The 25,883-nt window shown below is 47.5% G+C and overlaps 1 protein-coding gene across 1 annotated transcript in view; it reads left to right on the plus strand.

Moving 5' to 3' along the window:
* The first annotated feature begins 574 nt into the window (after positions 1-574).
* Positions 575-25,883, plus strand: part of FOXO1 (forkhead box O1) — an 87,552-nt gene continuing 62,243 nt past the window's right edge. Inside the window, exon 1 of the mRNA XM_056126204.1 lies at positions 575-1,657. Coding sequence (XP_055982179.1) covers positions 950-1,657 — 708 coding nt within the window. The 5' untranslated portion in view covers positions 575-949. The remainder of the gene's footprint in view (positions 1,658-25,883) is intronic.

Raw genomic sequence — 25,883 nt, forward strand, 5'->3', positions numbered from 1 at the left:
CGAGAGGTGGGAGCGAGCGAGTGTCGTTCCACTCGGGCTCCGCGAGTACTCGGCTCCGCTTCCCCGTAGTAAACAAAAGTGTCGCCGCCGCCGCCGCCGCCGCCGCCTCCACGCCGCTTTGCCTCCCAGCAAATCAAAACAGCCGAGCGGGACCGAGAGACTCAGAAACCCTCGAGAAGCACCAGGAAAAAAAAAAAAAACACCAGCGCTCAGGGCCGAGCGAGGGAGCGAGGGCGGGCGAGAGTGTGCGCGCGTGAGCGTGTGCGTGAGTGTGAAAGAGAAAAACACCCCACGGCCCCCCACCACCCTCCGGGCCGCCTCCAGTGGAAACGCAGGCCCCGCCCCGCGCGGCGCCCATTGGCTGCCCGCCGAGCGGCGCCGCGCGCTCATTGGCTGCGCGGGCTGTCGGTGAGGGGCGGGCCGGCGCGCGCGCGCGCCGCCGCGGGCGGGGGGCGGCGGCAGATCCCGTAAGTCGGGCGGCCGCGTAGTCGCTGCAGCCTCCGCCGCCGCCGCCGCCGCCACATTCAACAGGCAGCCGCGCGGCGCTCGCGGCGCCCGGGAGAGTCGGCCGTGCCCGGCGCGCGCGCCGGTCCTCGGTTCCGCCGGCCCTGTCAGCTGGAGTGCGGCGCGCCGGGGAGCTGCCCGCGCTCGGGCCAGCCCGGCCTGCCGAGCGGCGCGTCCGCGCAGCGGACCTCGAGGAGCCGTCGGGGTGTCCATGGACCCGCAAAGTTAAGTTCTGGGCTCGCGCTTCCACTCGGCGGCGCCCGGCCCCGGCGGCGTTTCCGTCCGCCGCTCGCGGCCCGGACCGCGCCGGCCTCCTCGCCTCCCTCCCAATCTCGGAGCGGCTCTCGGCGGCGGCAGCGCCCCCCCCCACCCCCGCCACCCCACGCCGCGCCGCGCGCTACCCCCGCTGGGCTCCGCCGCGACCGGGGGAGGGGCGGGGGCCACCATGGCCGAGGCGCCCCAGGTGGTGGAGATCGACCCGGACTTCGAGCCGCTGCCCCGGCCGCGCTCGTGCACCTGGCCGCTGCCCAGGCCGGAGTTTAGCCAGTCCAACTCGGCCACCTCCAGCCCGGCGCCGTCGGGCGGCGCGACGGCGAACCCCGACGCCGCCCTGGGCCTGCCCCCGGCCGCGGCGGCCGCTGTCAGCGGCGACTTCATGAGCAACCTGAGCCTGCTGGAGGAGAGCGGGGACTTCCCGCAGGCGCCGGGCTCCGTGGCGGCGGCGGCGGCGGCGGCCGTGGCGGCGGCAGCGGCGGCCGCGGCGGCGGCGGCGGCGGCGGCGGCCGCCACCGGCACCGGCCCGGGCCCCGGCCCCGGCACCACCCCGCCCGGGGGGCTGTGCGGCGACTTCCAGGGCCCCGAAGCCGGCTGCCTGCACCCGGCGCCGCCGCAGCCCCCGCCGCCCGGGCCGCTGGCGCAGCACCCGCCCGTGCCCCCCGCCGCCGCGGGCGGCCCGCTGGCCGGCCAGCCGCGCAAGAGCAGCTCGTCCCGCCGCAACGCGTGGGGCAACCTGTCCTACGCCGACCTCATCACCAAGGCCATCGAGAGCTCGGCCGAGAAGCGGCTCACGCTGTCGCAGATCTACGAGTGGATGGTCAAGAGCGTGCCCTACTTCAAGGATAAGGGCGACAGCAACAGCTCGGCCGGCTGGAAGGTGAGCCGAGCGCGCGCGGGCGCGGAGAGAGGGGGGCGCCGCGCGGGGGACCTGTCGCGCTCCGGGAGCGGGCGGGCGGGCGGGCGGGGGTCGCCGCCGCGGGGCAGGTGGCTCGGGCGCCGAAAGTCGGGGCGCGCGGTGTGGGCGGACCGGGTTGGGCCGGGGGGCTTCGGGCGTGGAGGGGTGCGCGCGCGCCGCGCGGACTTGCCCCGCGGGCTGCCCTGGGGGAATCCCAGGGAGTGGAGAAAGCACAGCCCCAAGTGGACGTCCACGGGGCAGAAAAGTTCGCGGGCAAATGCAGCGAGGACTTTTTTCTTTTTTTTCTCTCTATCGCGCGAGGCCCGGACTCGGGAGGTGAGGGCGGCTCCTCCCCCGCCCACTCGTCGCGGCGCGTCCCGTCCCCCCCCATCCCCTCCCCCAGGGCCTCGGGCCCCGGCGCGGAGCAGTTTCCGCCCGCGGGGCCGGGGAGGGCGCGGCGAGGGGCGTCGGAAGTTGGCCGCAGGGAGCCGGGGCGGCTGCAGGTGGCGAGCCCCGGGCTGCGTGGGGGAGGGGGCGGGCGCCCGGGGTGCACGCGTGGGGCCGGGGCGCGCTGGCCGCGCGCTGGCCTTGGAGGGAGCCCGGGTCGCAGTTTGAGTTGTTTTGATTTTTTTTACCCCGAGTGACTTCGAGGCGGGCGCGCCGAGCCCGAGGGAGAGCGTCGGACTAGACACGTGCGCCGGGGCGGCCACCGCCTGCGGAGCGCCGGCGCCCGGGCGCGCGGGGCGAGCTGAAGTTCAAGTGTGACCCTCGGCTGGGGCGGGGGCGGGCGCCGGCGGCCGCGAGGGAGGGGCCGCGGGCGCAGGAAGCCCGCGCCTTTAAAGGGCCCGCGCCGCCCGGCCCGCCCCGGTCCGGTCCGGCCCAACCCGGTCCCGCGCGCTCGGGGCTCGCCGCGGATGCGCCCGCCGCTGCCCCCCCCCCCCCCCCCCCGTTTGGCCTCGCCCACGGTCCGAGGCCTGTAATTAGCTGCGGAGAGGCGCTCCCGGGTCTTGGGCGGGTGTGTGTGTGTGTGTCCCTCTTCTTTGGCACCTCTGTGTTGCCGGGCACGGTGGTGCAGGTTGGAGGGACAAGACCCGGGAGCTTTTGTCTGAGTAGTGAAAATGCAGTTCCCCGTTGCGGGCGTGGGCAGGTACCCCTGGTCTCGGTGGAGGACCGTGCTCGAGGCGGCTCTGACCATTTTTTTTCTGCGCCCCCTGGGGACCCCCAGAGAGGCTCCTAGAGGGGACAGACCCTTGCCTTACCTACCCAGAGGTGGAGAGAACCCCGCACGGCACCCTCGAGGTTGTGCCCTAGGGAGCCCTACTGGGTTCTCCTTGCCTCGTGGTCTCTGGGAGCGGACAATTTCTCCCCCTCACCGGGGGAGGGAATTGATACAAAACTGCTCTCTCTCCTCGGGCTAGATTTCCTCTTCACCCTTCACCCGGATTTGTAGAGCAAAATAAAGGCTGCTCTTTGCCGCGCAGTTGCTCACTTCGAATTTGTTTTATATGCTATCGCCCCGGTGGCAAGCCACCGAGGCCCAGGCATTCCCTTCGTATCTGAGTTCCCGGAGGAGCAACCGCGATGTACTTTTTCTGCAAAGTGTGCTTGAGAGTAAAGGTATCACTAGCAAGTGCCTTACTAGGCATTGCATGCAATTTTATTTGCCAAGCGTTTCAAAAGGTCTCCTTCAGCGCACTGTTATATATATATCTACACACAAGTATATAACTTTTTTTTTCAGTCGCCAAGTCGGAATTGTGTCAAATCCAATTTTAGCATTTGGATTTAAGTACTTGTTCACCTGTTTTTTTTTTCCCTTTTAACTTGAGCAATTATTTAAAGCATTTGCATTAGAAAAATAGCGTATTTTTTTGGGGAGAATTTTAGTAGGTGTGTTTTATGTCCTTGGAAGTGGATACAGCATACTTTATATTGCTGGAGGGACTTGACTGTTTTCTAAAGAGAGTAAAGGCAAGATTTGGGGATTATTATTTACCTCAAAGGCCTTAAGTCAGGGTAGTGGTTTTAAACTAGGAATATAATTTAAACGTTTAGTATGTTTAATATTTGGCACTCCCCCCCCCCCCTTTGCTGTGCTGGGATTGAATCCAGAGTTCATGCATAATGGGCATGCACAATTGTCACTGAAACACATCTTTGGCCCCCAGCCACTTTTTGTATTACATTTCTTGATGGAGCTTTCTTCCCAGGTGCAGTTGTAATTTCACTTACTTAGGCCCGTTTGGTCTTGGTCTTAGTAAGGACTATCGGTTCAGAATGGGCGACCCAGTGGAAACCTGTTCCCCACCCCAGTGCTTTTTGGCGGGGCAGACTGCCATTTCAGAGGAGCCAGTGTTCAGGTGTGGGCAGTCAGTTGCACCTCAGATTACAGCAAGCACATTTTCACTTTGAGTAAAAGGGTATTTTAGGAAAAAAAGAAACGACAAGTGTTCTCTTACCTGGTCTGCTAGTTAAGAGTTTTCATTTACTTGTTAAGACCAAGTTTCACTCTCAGATCTGAAAGACTCATCTGTTTTAAAGAGTCATAAAAGGGAGAAATTTTACAATGAATTTTAGTTAGGGAGAAATCCAATCCTAAAATGCAAATCAACCAAACCTTGTCAGATTGAGCAGAGACTCTCCCTTGGAATAAATATTTCCTGTGATTTACGGCTGGGGATTAGACTCAGTCTTTAAATATGGTTTATTGTGCTTGACTTTCTGGGGCTTGCCTGAGAATTTGAAAGTTATTTGCAAAGGGCAAAATAGTTAGAAAGCTGTTAAACAGTTAAGAAAGCAAGAAAACTTTGCTTCCACAGGTAGTAAATGTGCAGGCTATACATTTTTTTTTTCAAATTTCTGGAATGGTACTGAAATTTGTTTTAATCTTAAAGTGGCAGAAATAGTCATAAGGACAGGCACAAAGTGGAACCTAATACTTTCTGGAAAACCCAAGAATCTTTTTCTGTCGACAGTATTTATAAATAGTGAAACTTCCATTTCCATGACCTGATTTCTCAGATAAAAAAGATACCTGAAACTTGGGAATTAGTGTTGCTAACTCTAATACACCGCTTCCCTGCACTCCCCAGCAGTTTTGAGTTAATTTGTTCTTTTTGTTTGATATTACTTGAACTAATTTAGGTTAAGAGAATGCCTCTACAATAAGAGTTGTTTAATTTAAAATTTATTTTGATGTTTCATGTTTTTTTTAATTATGAAATGAAGTTTAATTTTGTCTATGAATTATTTTTCTTATGTTTTGAAATTATGAGGCTGGAGAGATAGTGCAGGTTTAAGGCCTTACTTAATGCTTTGCAGGGCATCTGACCCTGTCTGTGGAATCTCTAGGAGTTATTTTCTAAGCACCACCAGGATTAAGCCCTGAGCACTCACTAGTATGGACCTAACAAACCCCCCATCCCCAGTAAGTTAATATTAATATGTACTCTGTTCATTGGATGTCTAATGTGCACTCGAGTAATTTAGCTACAGAAACCTGGTTGGAAGGTGGCTGCTCTCTATTAGCGGTCATATTTGACTTAAGAGAATTTTAGGGAGGCCAATTTCTAGTTTGTTACATACGTTAAACCTTTCTCGTAGCTGGGTGAACATTTCAATTACGCATTTGAAGGGAATAGGAAGAAAAAAATTTAAAAATGGACAAAGGGATTATATAAGGTGATATTTGCTAAACAGGCTTCACATCTCATGGGATTGATGTTAAAAATGATCTTATGGCTGAGATGTTTTATTGAGAAATTCCAAAATAGATGGCATAGTTTAGATGTGAATCTTTATTGAGACTTACAATAACTTTACAGTTTCTTGGTAAATCCTTGGGAAAGTATGGCAGGTGAGGTGGTTTCTTCTTTCAAATGATACTCATCTTCTCTTCTTTTTTGTAAGTGGTAATCTTTAAGAACTGAAAAGAAGGCTTTTTTTTTTTTTTTTTTTTTGCTTTTTGGGTCACACCCGGCGATGCTCAGGGGCCACTCCTGGCTCTGCACTCACTGGCGGTGCTCAGGGGACCATATGGGATGCTGGGATTCGAACCCGGGTCGGCTGTGTGCAAGGCAAACGCCCTACCTCCAGCCCCAAAGAAGGCGTTTTTAATAGTCATCAACTTCTCGGAGTTCATTGAGACCTCCAGCTCTTATTACTTTGGCGGTGGACGCAAATAATGCTAGAAGTCATGGGTGCGGTGGGAAATCCTAAGGGATGAGAAATGGGGATGAGGAGAAAGAAGACTCAGTCCTAGTGTACAATCCTAGTGTTTGGAGATGTGTTTATTGCTTGTCCTTGTGCTCTTACCTCTTCATCCCGGCTTCTAAACTGCAGGTCTGTGCGGATTTTCTAAGGGAGCAGCTGCCTGTATTTGTCTGGACTTTCTTTGGGAAGCCTGAACTATTTGCATTTTTCTGGAACACTCTGCCCTTGGAAACTACCCAATACCCTGGCATCATGGGAATTTACTTGGCCAGTCGTCCCCCGTCCCCCCATCACCCACCCCCCTCCGTGTGTTGTAATTTTGGAGCTTCCGGGAATCCTCTTGGAAAGGCAGAATAAATCCCATGGTTACTGGAGAGAGCAAGGAGATGCCGTCGTATGAAGCAGGAGAGAGGGTAGTGAGGACAGTGTGTTCAGCCATGCTTGTGGTTCAGATTTTCCTTGGCCTTCTTTGTTTTTTTTTTTTTTCCCTTTATTTTATTTTATTTTTTTTTTTAAAGTTGTAGATTTACAATTTTTTGTGCTTTGGTTTCAATTATACAATGATCAGATATCCATCCCTCCACCAGTGCCCATTTTCCACCACCATGGATAATATCCCTCCCACCCCCATCCCCCCATCCCCCCTGTCTCTGTGGCAGGGCAATCCCCTGTGTTCTCTCTCTCCGTTTGGGTTTGTGGTCTGCAAAAGAGGCATTGAGTGGCAAACATGTTCAGTCCATAGTATACTTTCGACATGCATCTCCCCTCCTGGGAGGATCCTCCAAACATCCTTTATTTGGTGCTCCCTTCTCTATCTGAACTGCCCTTTCCTCTAGGATACCCGGCTGGCCTCTAAGTTATGGAGTTTTTTTTTTTTTTTTTTTTGGGTCACACCTGGCGATGCACAGGGGTTACTCCTGGCTCTGCACTCAGGAATTACCCCTGGTGGTTCTCGGGACCATGTGGGATGCTGGGAATCGAACCCGGGTCGCCTGCATGCAAGGCAAACGCCCTGCCCGCTGTGCTATCACTCCAGCCCCTCCTTGGCCTTCTTATGGTGACAGCTTTACAGAGATTTGTCTATTCCCTGCCCGCACCCCAGGTCAGATGACCACTTTTTCTTAGTACCATCAAAATTCTGAAGTTGATATGGTTCTTCATTTGGGAAAAAGAGGACCAGATGAACTGGAAAAAATATTTGGCCGTCTGCCAGAGTGAGGACTTAACATTCTAGGGATTCTAGGGATTATAAACGGATAACCACAGGTAGATTAGCTCAAACTGGGATGCAAGGTGGTTTTTGGGTAGTGCTCAAGGCTTAATCCTGTAACTGTGTTTAGGGATCACTCTTGTCAGGGATTGAGGGGTTCTGTGGGGTCCCAGGGATTGAAATCAGGTTGGCAAGACACAAGGCAGATTCCTTACTTGGTGTACTATTTCTCCAGCCCTTTTCCCCCTCTTTCTCTTTTTTCTTTTCTTTCTTTTTCTTTTTTTTTTTTTTTTTTTAAATCTGTCTCACGTATGTATGTTTGACATAGATTTTATTTATTTTGGTAGTGATGGTTGCACCCCACTGGTTCTGGGGACTCCCAGGTTTCCACCTAGAGGTGCTTGGGAGTGATGGAATGCCTGTAATTGAACCCAGAGCTGTGTGCGTGCAGGTCTGCTCTCTAGCCCCTTTGAGCTCTGTCTCTATCTGGCCATGGCCTTTAAAAAGACAACATAAAAGGAGGCCAGAGAGATAGCTCAACAGGCTGGAGCACATGCTTTGCTTGCCAAGAGTTCTGAGTTTGATCATTGGTCCCACCCTCATCGTCCCCTAAATACTGCTGGAAGTGACTCTTGGGCACTGACCCGGAAATAGTAACCCCTGACAACTATCAGTTTGGTGCCCCAGCCTTCTCCCTGGTCAAAAAAAAATCTGGGGACCATAGAGATGACATTGAAGTTAAGGCACTTGACTTGCATCTGGTCAACCCCACTTGGATCCCAGGTACCACATACGACCCCCTGAGTTTTCCAGGAGTGATTCCTGAGTACTGTTTAATTAGGCCTGTTTTTTTTTTCCCCTACTTGCTTGTTTGTTTTGGCGCCACACCCATTGTGCTCAGGGCTCCTTAACTCCTAGTTCTGTACTCTCTGGGGTCACTTCTGGTAGGGCTTGGGAGACTACATATGGTTCAGGGACTCCAATTCCATCAGCTGCTTGTAAGACACATGCCCTACCCACTGTACTATTATTCTGGTCCCCCATTTTTTTTTTAAAGTAAGCTAGTTTTTATATTAAGCTAAATAAAACTGAGAAATACAATCTGAAAAATGATTTCTTTTTCTAGGGAATTTTCAGCTTATGCATTAATTCAATAAGGACATAAATTCCATGCTTATTTTTATTTTACACCATACTGGAATAGAGATAGAACTGCCAAATATCTTGTTTCTGTTAAGTGCCGAAATTGCATTATTGCGGGGGGGGGGGGGACACATGGACCACACCCAGCAGTGCTCTGAGTTCAGTTTTCTTATAGTGCTCTGTACTTCTCCTATTTTTAATCTGTTTATTTTGGGGGCTTTACCTGGAGGTGCTCAGGACTTACTCCTGGCTTTGAGCTCAGGGATCAGTGTAGGTGAGGTTGCGGGGACTAGACGCTGCTGGGAGTCGAGCCCAGGTTGGCTACGTGCAAGCATGCGCCCTTCCTCCTCTGCTTCCTATCGCTCCAGCCCTCCTCTGACCGTGTCTTTATGGTCAGTGAATCATGAAGGCTATGGCAGGGCATGTCAAAGTTCTCTTTTCTTAGTTTTCAGTTGACCACTCCCTCTGTAGGAATCCTTTTTACTCATGGTTCGTTGTGGGACCAGACCTGACTGTGCTGGGCCCAGGGACACTCCTGATGGTGCTCAGGGACCACCAGGGCCTTACCCAGAAGTGCTAGGTTAGTGTGGATTAGGGGCCATTGTTTCCAAGGATTGAACCCTGGCTACTTGGGCTCAGCCCAGGCCTCTAGGAACCCTTTCTCAGGCAAACTTTGTGACATTGATCTTAACTCCTGTGGCCTCTTGGTCCGGTCACTTTTCATTTTCCTTCCATCCTTAGTCTGAAGGATACGTTTTAGGGTTGGATGTGGACGATTTCTCTGGTTCTTTTCCTGATGACTTTTCTGACTCTCCTGGTTTTTGGTTTGTTTTGTTTTTTGTTTTTGGGCCACACCTAGGCATTGCTCAGAGTTACTACTGATTCTGCGCTCAGAGTTTACTCGTGGTGGGGTGCCAGAGATTGAACCTGGCACCAGAGATTGAACCTGCCTTGTACGTGGCAGAAGCCCTACCTACTATATTGCTCCAGCCCCAGCCTGTCTGTCTATCACAAATTACCCAAAGGCTATACAGGTCCCACTTTCACTCCATCCACATCTTTAAACTCACAGATGCTCTATGTTCCTCTCCCAGGTAAGATTCCTATATTAAGATCCTTGTTTTTCTTAATAATTACTGATTAGTATCCTTTCCCTCATTTTTAGACCTTGATTCTCTTCAGCACACTCCTCAAGGTGATTAGTGTCTCCAGCAGTTGTAGTTCCCACCCTCCAACCATTTCCCTTGTTAGGTCTCATTTCAGCCCTAGACTCTCCTGATCCTGGGAGTTGAATGAGTTGCCTTAACCCCCTACTGAAAATTTCAAATATCTTGCTGGAAGGCTTCAGTTGTTGCCACCGACTTCCAGTTTGGCGCCGTCCCAAAAGGTGTTTTTGCCTTCCCTCAGGGATGCTCGACAGCCTCTTAATTCTCGCTCCTGTGGATTGTAATTTAACTTCTTGCTTGCATGTTTTAGATATGGTTGAAGGGATTTTTTTTCTTGAAATATGGGTCTTTCATATTTCACTATCCTGAACAGTAATATTATCCCTAAAGATAACAATTGTGAGAATAATTTTAATAGCAGTGTAATAAAGAACTAATTATTTTCAATAGATGGTCAAAGTATTTTTTCTCGTCTATTGAATATTTTGTATAAGATTGTACTAGATCCATTTGATTTTTTAGAAATTGATTAAGTGTGGGGAGAATAAATGTGACATCCAAGTACCTGGTTGTTCAGTGTGTGTATGTTGGGTTCTGCTATACATTGAGTTATACCATGAAATAGGGTGTTACTCTCCCCAAATTTTACTATCAAGTTTTTCAGGTGATCACCAAATTGGCATGGATTTTACCCATGAAGACCCCAATATTTTCTGCTTTCTCCTATCCATTTCCCTGTACTTCATCATCTCTTTTCATGTCTCTCTTCCTATCCATAAATCCATCTTATCTCTTCATTTAAATTTTCAGGGGTCTGGGGATGGCTCAGAGGGCTGGAGCGCATACTTTGCATGCCCGAGCCCTGGATTCCATCCCTGGCACCGTGTGGCTCCTCAGTCACTGCTGGGAATGCCACCCCTCCACCCCCCCACACTGGGTGTGGCCCTCAGACCAAAGAATGAAGTCAGCTAACTTTGAAATTATGCAGGGTTTTACTGAGTTGCAAGTTACCTTTCATCTGGACAGTAAACCTTCAAAGCACACTAGCCAATATTGGATGATTGATAGTAGTATCAGACAAATTAATCAAAAACAACTGAGAAACAATACGGAATGGGCCAATCTAACTTTTTTCCCATTAATGCTTGTAGATCCAGTGTAATTCCAGATTATGGCTGTGGGACCTGGGAGGTAGTATTACAGGTAGGGCACTTGCATTGCAGTGACGGATCCAGGTTTGATTCTTTTTACCCCTATATGTCTTCCCCGAGCCCACTCGAAGTGATTCCTGAGTGCAGAGCCAAGACTAAGTCCTGACATGACACTGCCAGGTATGGCCCGGAAACCAAACCAAAACAAATTGTAGCTCATCATTGATTTTTATTTTTTCCATAAGTAGAGAGATTATTTTTTTCCAGGGATGATATTTTTAGTAATACAGTAAAGAATAATAGAGGTATTTTATTCTGCAACTTGTTTCTAATTTTTGTTGTTATTAGTTTATGGGTTTTGGTGTTCAGGGGTTCCTCCTGGCTCTGTGCTCAGGCATCACACCTAACTGGGGTTTGCCTGACTTCCTAAATGTGGGGGACCGGGGATCAGATTCGGGTCAGCTGCATACAAAGCAAGCGCCCCAGCTGCTGTCCTATTCTTCTGGTCCCTTTGCTTTTGTTTTTACTATACTAGAGACTTGGTAGGCATCCAAATTTAGGAAAAAATATTTTACTGTTTACAGACACTCTGAATTTGTTAACTGCGGCAAAGGGAGGCCTCTGTTGGTTTGTTTGCTGAATTAAAAGTTTGAAAGTAACTAAGTGACCCTGGTATGAGGAACAGGGGAGGGGACCTCTGGCTGCTGCGATCTGTGCATGCAGTAAGAGAGCAAGGCCTGGGAAGCAAGGCTGGAGAGCGGCCGAGTGAAGGAAGGAGGAAGAAGAATTTAGTTTTCGTAGGAAGATAAAGATCCTTCTTGTACCTCCTATCTCTGCAACAGTTAGTGGAGGCCTGGAGGCACTTTCTATTCCCCTTCCCCTCCCTAGGTTTTCCTCTTTTAATCCAGAAAAATCACTGCCTCTCAAGCCCCTATTGCAGACGACTGCGTCTTGTCTGAGAAGCCCTTGCCCTCAGAGGGGAATTGGGAGGGTCTTTATTAAGACCTTGGGGCGGGGGCGGTGAAGAGTCAGCGATACTTAACTTCACATTTAGTATCTGAAAAGAAGTATATTTGGATTTCAAATCTAATTCAGAGAGGGATTGTAATGTAAGTGCCTAATTCTTGTGCTGGTAAATACTATTCCTTCAAAGCCTGAACACAAAATAACTACATAAATATTTGGGAATGGCTTATATGAGTAAATATTAAATACCTCAGTTTTGGCTGCTTAGAAGCAAGGTCAAAGGAAATGGTTTGCATATGGTTTAGCTAGAGGTTCTTATTTTGGCAGATTTTGAGTTAGTACTGTTAAATGCCGGAGTTTATTGTACCATTTGACACAAAGAGAATTTAGTTTTTGTTCTGGTGCTAGGGGTTGAGTTGAGGGCCACACAGTTGCAAAATAAGCACTACCGTTGAGCTATATCCCCTGCAAAAAAACCCTTGTTGTTACAGTTGTAACCTTTACTTTTACATCCAGGTAGGTACATTCAGTCACTACAGTTTTATATCCCAGAGTGTGCAACTTCTTGATTCGGTGACAGATGCATCAGTTTGTGACAGCTGTGGTGACCCAGTGCAGGTTTCAGTGAGAGTACAGTGACTTGAGTATAGGAGAATCCACCCGGCTCCTGGTACGCCTGCCCTGTCTGTTTGTTGTGGGTCCTGCAGGGCCACCTCAGGAGCTTGGAGAGGGCCTGAGGAGCAGCCCAGAGCTTGTAAATATCCTCCCAGGTTGTTTGTGTTCTAAGTCCTGAAATGCTTCTCTACCTAAACTAAACTGGAATAGAAACCTTGTCTCTTTCTCTCTGCAGCACGTTGAAATTAACATACAATGAATTTGAATGCTTCCCTGGGCCTTCCTACTCAAAGTTTTTTTTGTTTTTTTTGTTTTTAAAATAGTGTGACTTAAAGTAACTTCAACCCTGTGGAATTTAAAGTAAATTCAGTCTGGGGCTGGAGCAATAGCACAGCGGGTAGAGCGTTTGCCTTGCAAGTAGCTGCAGCTGACTTAGGTTCGATTCCCAGCATCCCATATGGTCCCCCAAGCACCACCAGGAGTAATTCCTGAGTGCATGAACCAAGAGTAACTCCTGTGCATCGCCGGGTGTGACCCAAAAAGCAAAAAAAAAAAAAAAAAAAAAAAAGTAAATTCAATCAACCCTGTAAAATTTGAAAGCAACTCTGTTGGTGGCTATTAGGATTTGAGCATACATAATGTGAAAGAATAGCATCCTCTTCTCTTCTTTTGCTTTCTGTGCCTGAAAATGGTTTCTTGAATCCTTTGGATTTCAGATTTCATAGAATCCTGTAGTGCCTCAAGTTATATGTATTTATAGTGACCTGCAGGATTTTAGATTATTACAGAACTTTCTGTGAGGATGAGGTAGGGGGGCGCAAACCCTGTGGTGCTCAGGGCTTACTGGTGACTGTACTCAGAAGACCACAGAGGATACATGGGATCTAACACGGCTTGGCTGCGTGCAAGGCAAGCACCCCTACCTGCTGCACTGTTGCTCTGTTTCCATATGATAGAACTCAAACACAGTATTTGTTGAGTTTCTATTTCAGAATAGGCCACTGAAATGGCTTTTATTTATTTATTTATTTGGTAGGCGGGTTTAAGCCACACCTCACTGTTCAGGGACCCAGTTTGAATATCTTCTGCATTCCACATGGTCCCTGAGTGCTACCAGGAGTGAGCCCTGAGCACAGAGCCAGGAGCAAGCCCTGAACACTGCTGGATGTGGCCCCTCAAACAAAACAAAATGATTACCCTGCTGCTTCAATTCAAGTGGGTAGGATGGCCCCGTGTTCCGGAGTGGAACCCCACAGTCTGTCACTGACTGCCCTTTATGATAATTTTAGTCTTTCTCACTGTGCAGTCTAATTTCAGCAAAATACTCCAGGGGAGAGGGATAGCTTGTTAGTAGAATACCTGCCTTACTTATGTGAGTTCAGTATCCAGCCCTGCCCCTCCAAATCCTTTTCAGTATTTTTTTTCCCCCCCTAGTTCTGGAGTGCCAGAAATTCACCTGGGTTGACTGTGCACAGGCAAGCGCCTTACCTGCTATACTGTCTGTCTGACTCTCATATCAAATATTAATTTCTTATCTTGGTTGAAACAGTATAAAACATTTGACTATTAAAATTTGTGCCACTGGGGCTGGAGAGATAGCACAGCAGGTAGGGCGTTTGCCTTGCATGCGGCCAACCCGGGTTCGATTCCCAGCATCCCATATGGCCCCTGAGCACTGCCAGAAGTAACTCCTGAGTGCAGAGCCAGGAGTAACCCCTGTGCATCTCAGAGTGCGACCCAAAAAGAAAAATTACTCCATTGCCTACATTAGTCCGATTGGTTTATTTTGAACTGAAGGTGAATGATATGGAAGATAACAGTAAAGTGGAGAAATGTTTATTTTATTGATATTTAGCCAACATATGTGTAAATTTTGTTTTTGAGCCACACCCAGAGGTACTCAGGACTTACTCCTAGCTTGGTCTGAAGGTAGGATCTCTTGCTTAAGATAAGATCACTCCTGACGGAGCTTAGAGAACTGTGTGTGGTGCCAGGCATTGAACTCAGATTGGATATATGCAGGGCTAGTGCTTTACCTGCTGTTCTATCTCAGAGCCTCCATGACCTTTGAAATGTATAAATAGTTAGTAAAGTAAAAAGTAAAGGCCCTCCCGTTGATCATCGATTTGCTTGAGCGCGCCCAGTAACGTCTCCATTGGAGACTTTGTTGTTACTGTGCTTGGCATATCGAATACGTCACGGGGAGCTTGCCAGGCTCTGCCGTGCGGGCGAGATACTCTCAGTAGCTTGCCGGGCTCTCCAAGAGGGGCGGAGGAATCGAACTCGGGTGGGCCATGTTGGCTGCGTGCAAGGCAGACGCCCTACTGCTGTGCTATCGCTCCAGCCCTATAAATAGTTAGACTATACTTAATTTCTTTGGTCATGACATTATGGAGACAAGTTTTGATGCTTATGATTCTTATACCACTTGACTTCCAAGTGTATTTATAAAAGGCAAGAGAAGAAGGAAAAGGCATTTAATTAAGGAAGGCTTGAGCTGAGAGATTGAATTTAACGTGCTTGACAATTCAAGGCCCCTCTGTGAAGCTTCATTTACATTGTTACTCCGATTTGTGTTTCAGACCACTCTTCAGTGGGAGGGATACTGGGACCCGTGGTGGTGGAAAATGGGCAGTGGTGGAGGAATGGGTGTTTGATCATTGTATAATTGAAACCCAAGCACAAAAATTTGTAAATCTACAACTGTATGTCATGGTGTTTCACTAATAAAAATTAAAAAGAAATAAAGTAACTGCTGAGCAAAAAAAAATCTCTTTGAGATTAAAATAAAAAGAATACTGGGAGAAATAAAGTAATGGAAGTCAGAGAGAGAACATAAAAACTAAAACCATAACAGAAACTCTGCTAGTGCATGAGAGAGATTCTTGTCTAAATTCTTTGTGATTTTTGTTATTATTATTATTTCCCGAGGTGGATGTGGTGGCTGGCTCACTGGTGCTCAGGAAACCCAGGAGACTCCTCCTGGCAATTCTAGACTGCATCTGGTGGTTCAGTGTGGTGCCTCTTGATGCCGTGTTAACGCCTGCCACACCAGCAGTTCTTGAAACCACATAATGGCAGGATTGACTGGCGTCAGCTGCATGCAGAGCGTTTGCCTTACCCTGTGTACCGTCTCTCCAGCCGTCTGTGATTTTTTTCTTAAAATTAAATAGAATTTGTATTTGTGGGCCACACCCAGTGGCACTGAGACTGACCCTGGCTCTGCTCAAGAGACTCCTGTTTTTGCTTAAGGGAACTCTCTTTGGTGCCCAGGATTTGAAATGGTTGCAGGGGCTGCTACCAACGCTGGGTGCTGTACTATCTCTCTGGTGTCCCCCTTAATGATTTTTTCCCCCTTTGGTTTTTGAGCCATGCCCACCTATGATCAGGGATCCTGGCCCTGTGCTCAGGGCTTACTTTGTGGTGCTTGGAGGATCATACTTGGTGTCTGGAATAGAGCTGGAATTTGGTGCGTGCGAAATGGAAGAGCCTAGCCTCTGTACTGTCTTTATCGACCGTATGGTTATTACTTAGACTATATTGAATTTTGGCACAGAGACCGCCTCACTCACCCTCCACCCCCTTTAGTCCTGCCCCCTCTGAAGTTGTTTCTGGATGAGTTGCTGAGAATGTTTCAGGAACTCATTTATAAACAACTGAATTATAGGAAGTGAACTTCCAGGGAAATGACCTGCCTTTGCACAAAAACATACCGGGTAGGTGTCAGTGCTCGCTTAGGCTCTTGTTCCTTTGTCCTGAAAAAGTTAACAGCTGCTTTTTTCACCGTGCGTTAGAGGACACATTGAGTCCTTGGCCCACTTTCGTGAGCCAGTACTTGGTTTGGTACCACATTTACTGTGCAAATTCAGCTTCTCTGCCATAGAATATGGGTGCAAGCTGAAAGACTTTTGCCTTTTCTATATTCCATTGGTTTGTAACTTTGGGGTTTGTAGTTACTCATTTGGGCTACAGATATGGTCACAGATGGGGCATGACCTTTGACATCCTGCTTGGCCGTGCCTGGGGAGTTTACATCATTCCATTTAGATGGATTTCCCTTACCTTGCTTCCTGCGATAGTCCGGGATATGTTCACACATTTAGGCTCTTTTCAGTCAGTGGTGAAGACAGGAAAAAAGTAAAACTGGAATGCAGAAAGAGGGTAATGATGGTATCTGCTGGGTGTGGTCGGTGGGCTGGCTGTTGTCCCCCTCTTTTTTAAAATAGGAACTGAAGTGTATTATGTAATGTAAAATACTAAGAAAATGCTAGAATCGTTTAATTTTCTTTGATCAAAACTTTTGGGGGCTAGTTAGATGTTTTATTTCTGTGGACTGTTTGGCATTAAGGTACATAGCAGGAAAAACCCACATCCTTGTTGTGTTTTCAGCAGTCCTAGGCGTGCATCAGTTGCAGAAAATGCTGCAAAATGGAACGTACTTACCCCTAAGGAGTTGCTCTTTGCTGTCTTTCACTGGAGGTTTGCATGTGTGATTTTGTTCCCTGACTCACCATAAAACAGTATCCTTCCTCAATTGCCATGAAATTCAAATATCCCGGGTTTGATTGAGTAGAATGTTGATGTCAGCATTTGACACTCTCCCATTTAAAGGTCATAAAAATCAACGTTATGTTTTCAGTGTTTTTTTAAAAAAAATATTTTTTTGCTTTTTAATTGGATCTCTGTGAGATATACCATTACGTAGTTGTTCATGACTGGATTTCAGCCATAAAGTATTCCAACACCCATTCCTCCACCAGTGTCCCCAGGTTCCCACCCATCACCCCCACCCCCTGCCTGCTTTTATGGCAGGCCTCTCTCTCTTTCTCTCTCTCTCTCTCTTTCTCTCTCTCTCTCTCTCTTTCTCGTTTGCAATAGATACTGAAAGGTTATCAAAAATATCCCGTACCTACTTTTAGCCCTCAGACCTTGTCTACCGTGATCATTCCCAGCAATTGTTGTCATAGTGGTCTCTTCTCGATCTTACCTACCCTCAGCCCCACACACACTTGTGGTTAGTTCCAAACATTGCCCAGTCCTCCTAACCCCTGTTTTCCCTGGCCATGGATATTATTCTACCATATATATTTTTTATATCCCACAAATGAATGCTGTCAGTCTATATCTGACTCATTTTACTCAGCGTGATACTTACTCTCCATCTACAGGCAAATGTCATGGCTTTGTTTTTCCTGACAGCTGCATAGTATTCCACTGTGTAGATGTGCCATAGTTTCTTTATCCATTTGTCTCTTCCTGGGCACTCAGGTTGTTTCCAGATTCTGGCTGTGGTGAATAGTGCTGCAGTGAACATAGGAGTGCAGATGATGTTTCTGCTGTTTGTTTTTGCGGCGTTTTAGAGTTTTTAACAAAAAATGACCCCCCATACTAGATTTGCTTTTTGTTCTTTAATTTTCTCTTTTCCCATCTCAGACTATTAGTTTACGATAAGGAGTCTTGCCTTTGTTTTTCAGTGATCCGTGCCATGTCAGCTATAGGTAGCCATCTGAACTTTGAGGGTACAACCCTAAGTGACTTGTGTGTACTGTGTGTATGGGGAGTGATAGTACAGCGGGAAGGGTGTGGGGCATTTTCCTTGTATGTGGCGGACCTGGGTTTTATCCCCTTCACCCTGTATAGGTCCCCCCAACCCTCTAGGAGTGATTCCTGAGTTCAGAGCCAAGAGTAAGCCCTGAGTATCACTGGAGTACTGCAGGGTGTGGGACAAAGAAACAAACAAGTCACTTTCTTCTGTTCCTTCTGTTTTGGTTTTTGAGTCACACTTAGCAGTGCCCAGGGATCATGCCCAGTGGGACTCAGGGGACCATGTGGGATGCCAAGGATCGAACCTGGTCTGCGTGTGCAAGGATAGTGTCCTACCTGCAGGGCTATCAGTCTGGCCAGAGAAGAGTTTATTTTAGTGGCCACGGACGGTTTTGCTAGCGTTCTTTAGTTTACAATATAGTTATAACTGACCTTGAAAATACTTATAATGTATATACACATGGTAGATATATATGGGATGTATATATGGTAAGAAGAATGAATAATATCCATTGCCATTATTGATAGGATTGACAACATCCCAGAACTATGTACAAGTAGAAAATTCAAGGTTTGAGAAGTTGTGTTGGTAGGTTGGTCTTTTAAAAAACCTGATTTTTGTTTGTATTTTGGGCTGCACATTGTGGTACTGGAGGTTACTCCCTGCTCAGGGATCCCCGCCCCCACCCCCTCCTCCCCCCCGCCCCCCCCAGCCCAAGAGCCCAGCTCATTTCAGGGATCACATTGAATCTAGAATCCCTGCCTGAATTTCAGGGATCACATTGAATCTAGAATCCCTGCCTGCATGGCTGTCTTTTCTGGTTCCACACTTTTATGAACTTTAAAATCTCAATTTTTGTTTTGTTTTGTTTTAGAACCACACCCAGTGGTGCTCAGGGCTTACTCCTGGCCCTCAGGATTACTCCTAGCAGTGCTTAGAGGGCCAAATGGAATGTCACGGATTGAACCCTGGTTGGCCACGTGCAAGGCCAGTGCCTACCGGCTTCACTGTTGCTGTTGCTCCAGCCTCTAACATTTTATTTTATTCATTCATTTGGTGTTTGGGCCACACCTGGCAGTCCTCAGGGGTCACTCCTGGCTCTGCAATTAGGAATCACTCTTGCTGGGCTCTAGGGACTGTGGGATGTTGTGGATAGAACCCGGGTCAGCCATGTGCAAGGCAAATGCCTTACTACCGTACTCTTACTCCGCCCTCAAATATTTTAATTTCTGTCTTAGAGAAAATGAGAGGATGGGTGGACTAGAGAAGTGTGTGTTAGTTAAAGCCTTTAAGATACCAGGCTGGTACTTGCCTTGCGTCCTGCTGCCCCTGGTTTGCTTCCTGAGCAGTGCAAATGGTCCCCGTAGCAGTGCCAGGGTCACTCTTGAGCACAGAGCCAGCAGTAACCCCCTGAGCACTGCCTGGCGTGTCTCAAACATCCCTTCTGCCCCTCAGGTAGTATCGGGGTTGTGTAGTACTTGTGCTGTAATGGGTGAGAAAGAATACTTCTCCAGTGTTATGGATGAGTATCTCCCTGGATAGGTTTTTGTTTTGGTTTTGTTTTGAATTGGGGTCGTATCTGGAAACCCTTGGTTGATGACTCCTGGAATGGTGCTTGGGGGGCCAGAGGCGTTGGGGACCAAGCCCTGGTCTTCCTCATGCAAACCTGTGTCTGTCTCCCTGTCCTAGATAGACATTTTATCTTTTGATTCCCAAGATTGACCGAGTTAAGTCAGGTTGCATGGAGTTGGAATCTTAAGTACTAAGGACTCTCAGCTCCTGTAAACCACTTGGAAGTGCTCGAGCAACACTTCATATGTGTTGGCGCTAGTGTACAGATCTTACATCACGAAGGTTTCTCTGGCGCCTTTGGATTTGGCACTTACCAGATCTCCAATTTCTATTTGGTCCTCCTTCAGTCTCCTGCAGGATCGACCCATCAGTGACTTTTTCCGTCTTGTCACGGGCAGCAGGTTACTAGCTCTGCTCTTTCGCCATGGAACCTGCCTACTTGGCTTGGAGACTGAATTTGAATGCTGAGGCTGTGTGCTTCCGTCTCCTGGCTCAGTTTCCTCACCTGATTCTGGACAGTGATAACAGCCCAGCCAGAACCAGTGTCTGTTAAGTGTGCTTGGAGGTCCCTGCTGAGACTCATGTTCCAGATACCCTGAAGATGCCGCAAGGTTCCCAGAGTGTTCCAGACCCAATGCTGGGATCAGTTCAGGGCTACCCAAATACTCCCTGGCATTGACTTCTTCTAATCCCCACGTGGGCCTCATCCAGATCTGTAATTTTGTGGTAAATATTAGGAGTCTCAGATTCCGTTTCTAGGTTGCTAATTAGATAATTCATATATAGACAAGTCACATCACTGCTGTACTAGCTTCTCCATCTGTAAAATGGGGTTAATGATACCACTGGGAAATACTTGTAGAGCAAGTTGAGATATTCAGAGTAGGGAGCTGTGTAATTATGCTGGATTAGACAATGTCATGTTAGCCAGAAACACTTAGGCTTAAAAGCTAAAGTAAATGGGAATCTGGGCTATTATTTTTTAATTTATGGAATTCTTGATTATATGAAATATTATGACTAGGTAAAAAAAATCAGAACCAAAGAAAGAGTTAGAACACTATGTTAGCTTTACTATTAGTAGTAAATTTGATGAGGGCAATCTGAAAGATTTGTTCTGTATAGAAAGGGCAGAATGTAATATTGTATCTAGGCCAGGGAATATAGTTTAGTAATAGAGTTCATCATGTGTGTTTTATGAGGCCTGGGTTTGATCCTCTTTATTGCAAAAAACCAAAACAAAACAAAAACCAGATTGCATGAAGTGCTGTTGCATTTCTGTTGGCTGTTGTGTGAAATGTTCAAATATCTACAAAGAGACGCTGCTGCTCATACATTCAGCAATGGCAGGAAAATCCCCCTCATGTAACTACCTGTCCCTCCCTGCCTCCCTGCCAAAATGTTAGTACTGCTAAGGTTGAGAGATCTGCTATAGGCAAACTCTTCTGCATAAAACTAATTATTTACTAAGTGATTCAAAGGAATCGACTTCAGGAGACTTATGGCCTCTCTACTCCTTAGCCTCACCTGAACATGGAGTTTGCTCTCCTAAGAAATCACTAGCTTTCTTAGGACAGTTGCTGCCCTCGGTCCCTCTGTGCTGGCTGTCGATGTGAGCCAAGCGCTCAGCCTAGGCTATGCCAGTCTTTGTCCCTGCGGCTTCTGCTGCTCTTCTGTCCGCAGGCATAGCCTGTCTGTCCCCTTTACCGACTTTCAGTGATTTCTTCACTGTTGAATGGAACCCCACTTTCCTTTAGTAGCAAGTACTTTTTCTTTTTTCTTTTTGGGTCACACCTGGTGATTCTCAGGGGTCACTTCTGGCTTTGCACTCATGGATCATTCTTGTTGGTGCTCTGGGGGCCATATGGGATGCCGGGGATCGAACCCTGGTTGGCCATGTACAAGGCAGATGCCCTACCCATGGTACTATCCCTCCAGTTCCAGTAACAAGTACTTTCTTATGGAATTTCTCAAATTTCTCAGTCTCTTGCTCCTGGTTTCATCTGATTGCAAACTTTATTTTTTTTTCTGGGTCATTTTGGGTCATACCCTGCTATGCTCAGGGGCCACTCCTGGCTCTGCACTCAGGAAATTACTCCTGGTGGTGCTCTTGGGGGGCAACATATGAATGCTGAGGATTAAACCTGGGTTGACCGCCTGCAAGGCAAATGCCCTATCTGCTGTACTATCACGTGGGCCCCTGATTGCAAGCTCTTTGACTCTTTGAGGGTAGAAATCTTACCTTCTCCTAACTGGTTTTTGGAAAACACATGACTATAGTTACTCTTGTTTTTTTGGTTTTGTTTTGGGCCATACCGGGCCATGCTTCAGGTTTACTCCTGGCTCTTCATGTAGGAATCACTCCCAGAAGCGCTCGAGGACCATATGGAGTGCAAAGGATCAAACTGGGTTGAACGGCATCATGGCAAGCCCCCTACCCTCTGTACTAGCCAACCCTTAATTTCTCTTGTAAAGGGCAAGAAAAACACATTTAGAAAGTGACACATCACATATTTCTTTATAGAAACATTAAAAAAAATACTGATTCATACTGTTTACCTTACAGTTTAATTTTATCAATTTTATTTTGTCACATTGTTATGCTGATGTTCTCATCTGACTTGACACGTTTTTTCAGCAACCTTTAAAATTACTGGGTCCTTAAGTTATCTGGTTTGTTGCTCCGTTGGACTAGTCTTAACCTAAACCAGGCTGTTCCCAGATTTAGGGTTTCCTCAACAGTATTCTCTCTCCTCTGCTGCTGATAGGAATGTGGCTTAGTGGCAGATGTCTGTCTGACAGCCGTAAGACTGAGAGTTTGACCCCAGTCTCTTGCCACATGCTGAGTCTGAGCCCATGTGATGCCCAGTGCTGTTGTATTAACTCTTGATTAAACCATGTGTTGCAGCTTAGAAGAGATGACCATAAAGCACAGTAGGTTAGCCATTTAATCTGTCATTAATTTATGGGTAGTAGTATTTTTGATATTCTGAAGTATTATTAATTGAACCATAGGTGTGATGATTATTCTTTTAAAATTAATAGTTGGGAGAAATTGAATATACTGGAGTGGTTAAGCACCTGTGTTTTGCGAGTCACAATGCCTTGGGTTAAATCATGCCTCTGATATTTAGAAACTTTGTCACTTGGGCAGTTACCTCGCTGGGCTTTAGTTTTCTAACCTTTAGATTGTACAGGGGTACGGGCCTATTTTGCATACTTGAGGTCTTGAGTTTGATTCCACCACTGACCACCTCCCCGAGTGCTCTCTCCCAAATCTCTGCTATGATTCCCAGGGCCACCCTAGTGCCCAGTCGCATTGTCCCCTGACACCAGAGCAATGGCAGCAGCAAAGGGAAGGGAGAAAGAGTGTATGTGTATATGTGTATAGTAACACAGAAGTTATGGGTTTTCTTTTTTTTAATTAAAAAATTTTACTTTCATAAGGTTGTTCACATTAATTGATTACGTTCAGTATCTCAACACCAATCCCACCACCATTGCACCTTCCCACCATCATTATTTCGAATTTTCCCACCACTGTTCAAGCCTGCCTGCCATAGGCAGATTCTAGATAATTTATTTTCTATTGCCTTTTTACTTTGTGCTAGGGCTGGAGCGAGAGCACAGCAGGTAGGGTGTTTTCCTTGCATTTGGCCAACCCGGGTTCGATTCCTCCCTCCGTCTCGGAGAGCCCAGCAAACTATTGACAGTGTCCTGCCCGCACGGCAGAGCCTGACAAGCTCCCTATGGCATATTTGATATGCCAGAAACAATAACAACAAGCCTCACAATGGAGATGTTACTGGTGTCTCCTCAAGCAAATCAGTGAACAATGGGAGGACAGTGCTATTATGAATATGAGAGCTCTTGGAATTCTAAATGTCTAAATGATTGGGGTCCAGAGACATCTGTAGGGAGCTAACTCCTTTTGAGATTCATTTGTGAGTCTTGGATGAAGGCCAGTGGCATGCTTCAATATGTCCTGGAGGCAGTTTGTGAGCGTGACCGCCAGGACCCCAGGGGGTGGGGAGACCGGAAGGGACTGACCATTTCTGCTGCCGTGTGGCCTGTAGTCTTAGTCCTTGAACCCGCGTACCTGGGTTTTTCTTCTGGAAGTTTGTGGCCGCTGGGTTCATTTGGAGTGTGCCCCGGTGAAATTGGCTTGGCACAGATTGATCTCCGGTGAGTGGCTGCCTTCTGGGATTCATTGCTGAGTCTCAGGGTATGGGTTTTCAGTAAAATAAAGGAATACCTAAATGCAGTGTTTGACAGAAAGTGCTTTATAAATGGCCGCTATTAAGAATCACGTTAGCATAGAACCGAGTATAGGCCAGAAGATACGAGTCTTTTTCTTTTGACTTGATTAAAAACTGTAACATTAGAAAGACTTAAGATCAAGGGCATCGTCCAAGTAAGGACTTGTGTGAAGCTTTCATGCAAGGACCATCGGCACACGACCGCTACTGTTCCTAATGGGACTGCTTGAGTTCAACACTTTAGGTGGTTTTAATCCAGACTTCCTTCACTGAGAAATTCTTTCATTTTGGTTTTAACCTTTAGTGCTTCCAGATTACTCCTGGCTTTCTACTCTGGGCAGGGTGTCTTGCTGGCTGGAAAATCTAGTCTAGGTGTCACCTTCACGCAAAGCATGCACTCGGTCCACTGAGCTGTCCTCTGGACCATGAATGAAATTCTTAATTTCTGTGCCTTAGTTCCTTATCTGTAAGTTGGGCAATGTGAAATATTTTGTGAGAACTCCTAATGACTGATACCTAGAAAATGCTTGAAGAACAGTAACTGCTATATCGTCCTTAAGAAATGTCACTTTTGGGGTTGTAGAAATAGTACAGTTAGTAGGGCACTTGCCTTGCGGCCTCCAAGCCTGGGTTCCATCCTCAGCACCCCATATGGTCCCCCATCATTAATAGTGATTTTGAGCACAGAGCCAGGAATAAGTCAGCCAAGGGGTATTGCCACAAAACAAAAAAGAAATGACACTTTTTATAATTACTATATTTGGGCTGGAGCGATAGCACAGCGGTAGGGCGTTTGCCTTACAAGCGGCCAACATGGTCGACCCGAGTTCGATTCCTCCGCCCCTCTCGGAGAGCCCGGCAAGCTACCGAGAGTATTCGATATGCCAGACACAGTAACAACAAAAGTCTCCAATGGAGACGTTACTGGGCCCGCTCGAGCAAATTATGTATTTAGCTTGTACTTATTTCAGGCTACTGCTCAGGGCTTCTTGTAGAAATTGCTATTTCTGACAGCAACTTTTCACTGCTCAATAAATTATTATTATTATTATTATTGCTTTCTGGGCCACATCGGCAATGCACAGGGGTTACTCCTGGCTCTGCACTCAGGAATTACCCCTGGTGGTGCTCAGGGGACCATATGGGATGCTGGGAATCGAACCCGGGTCGGCTGCGTGCAAGGCAAACACCCTACCCTCTGTGCTATTGCTCCAGCCCCTCAATAAATTATTACTGTCAGGAGATCAAGAGAGGTAGAAGTAGAAGCCCAAGATTGCCTTTGTGGCAGTTGTAAGTGGCAGAGCTTCATCTCATCCATCAACTTTTTTGCACATATGTGTGCTTCTGTGAGTCTGTGATTTAATGTATTGGGCCCCCAGGGAGGGGACAGTTGTTAGAGTATTGTTTATCTCAGTGGTCAGGATCACAGTTGGGCCCCTTAAAAAGGGAGGGGCAGAGGAGGGCAAAGGACTGTGATATCATCTTGGAAAGCCTTATTCCATCCCCACAACCTTCACTCATCAGCCATATGCCTCTTGGCCAGAGGCCCTTCTTGCCCAGGGAACCATGTGCTATCAACAGCCACCTGTGATTGGAGGGGAGAGATCTGGGTATTGCCCAGATTTGAGACATTTACCAAGTTGGTTTTTTTTTTTTTTTTTTTTTTTGCTTTCTGGGTCATACCCGACGATGCTCAGGGGCTCCTTCTCCTGGCTCAGCACGCAGGAATTACTCCTGGCAGTGCTCAGGGGACCATATGGGATGCTGGAACTCGAACCCCAGTCGGCTGCGTGCAAGGCTGTACAGCCCTATCCGCTAAGTTTTCATCCATACAAATACTCTGCCAAAATTGATTCAAGTATTTTAATGATAGTTTTAAGCAGGCTATTTGTGCAAGGATTTTAAGCCTGATTTCAAAAGTTGCTGTAGTGTAAAACAAATGGATTGTAAATCTGAATGAAAAAACAGACAACAAAAAACAAACAAAACTATTTTTTTTTAAATTTTTTTGGTGGTGAGGGCTCTCCCAAGTAGTGCTCATAGGCCCCCAGGGCCATTTAACCAGTGCTCTGTGGGTGATGGCCTGGGGCCACCAGGATCACTTTGAGTGGCTGGGGGTGGACTTGGAGAGTTTCCTGGTGCTAGAGTGGTTGGGACTGGGAATAGGTATGCAGTGTTAGGATTGAACTCCGGCCCTTGTTGTAGGCCTGATCCTGTCTCTGGGCTCTCTTCCTTTCCTTTTTTATACTCTTATTGCCAGGGAGTACAGTAATAAACCTTTCTTTAAAAATCAGCCATCTGTGTTGAGTTTTTACTAGAAATGCTTATTTTTTCTAAATGCACGTTTGCAATGTAATAGGTTCTGTAAT

Source organism: Sorex fumeus, unplaced genomic scaffold (assembly GCF_029834395.1).
Source record: "Sorex fumeus unplaced genomic scaffold, SorFum_2.1 ptg000061l, whole genome shotgun sequence".
Classification (NCBI taxonomy): domain Eukaryota; kingdom Metazoa; phylum Chordata; class Mammalia; order Eulipotyphla; family Soricidae; genus Sorex; species Sorex fumeus.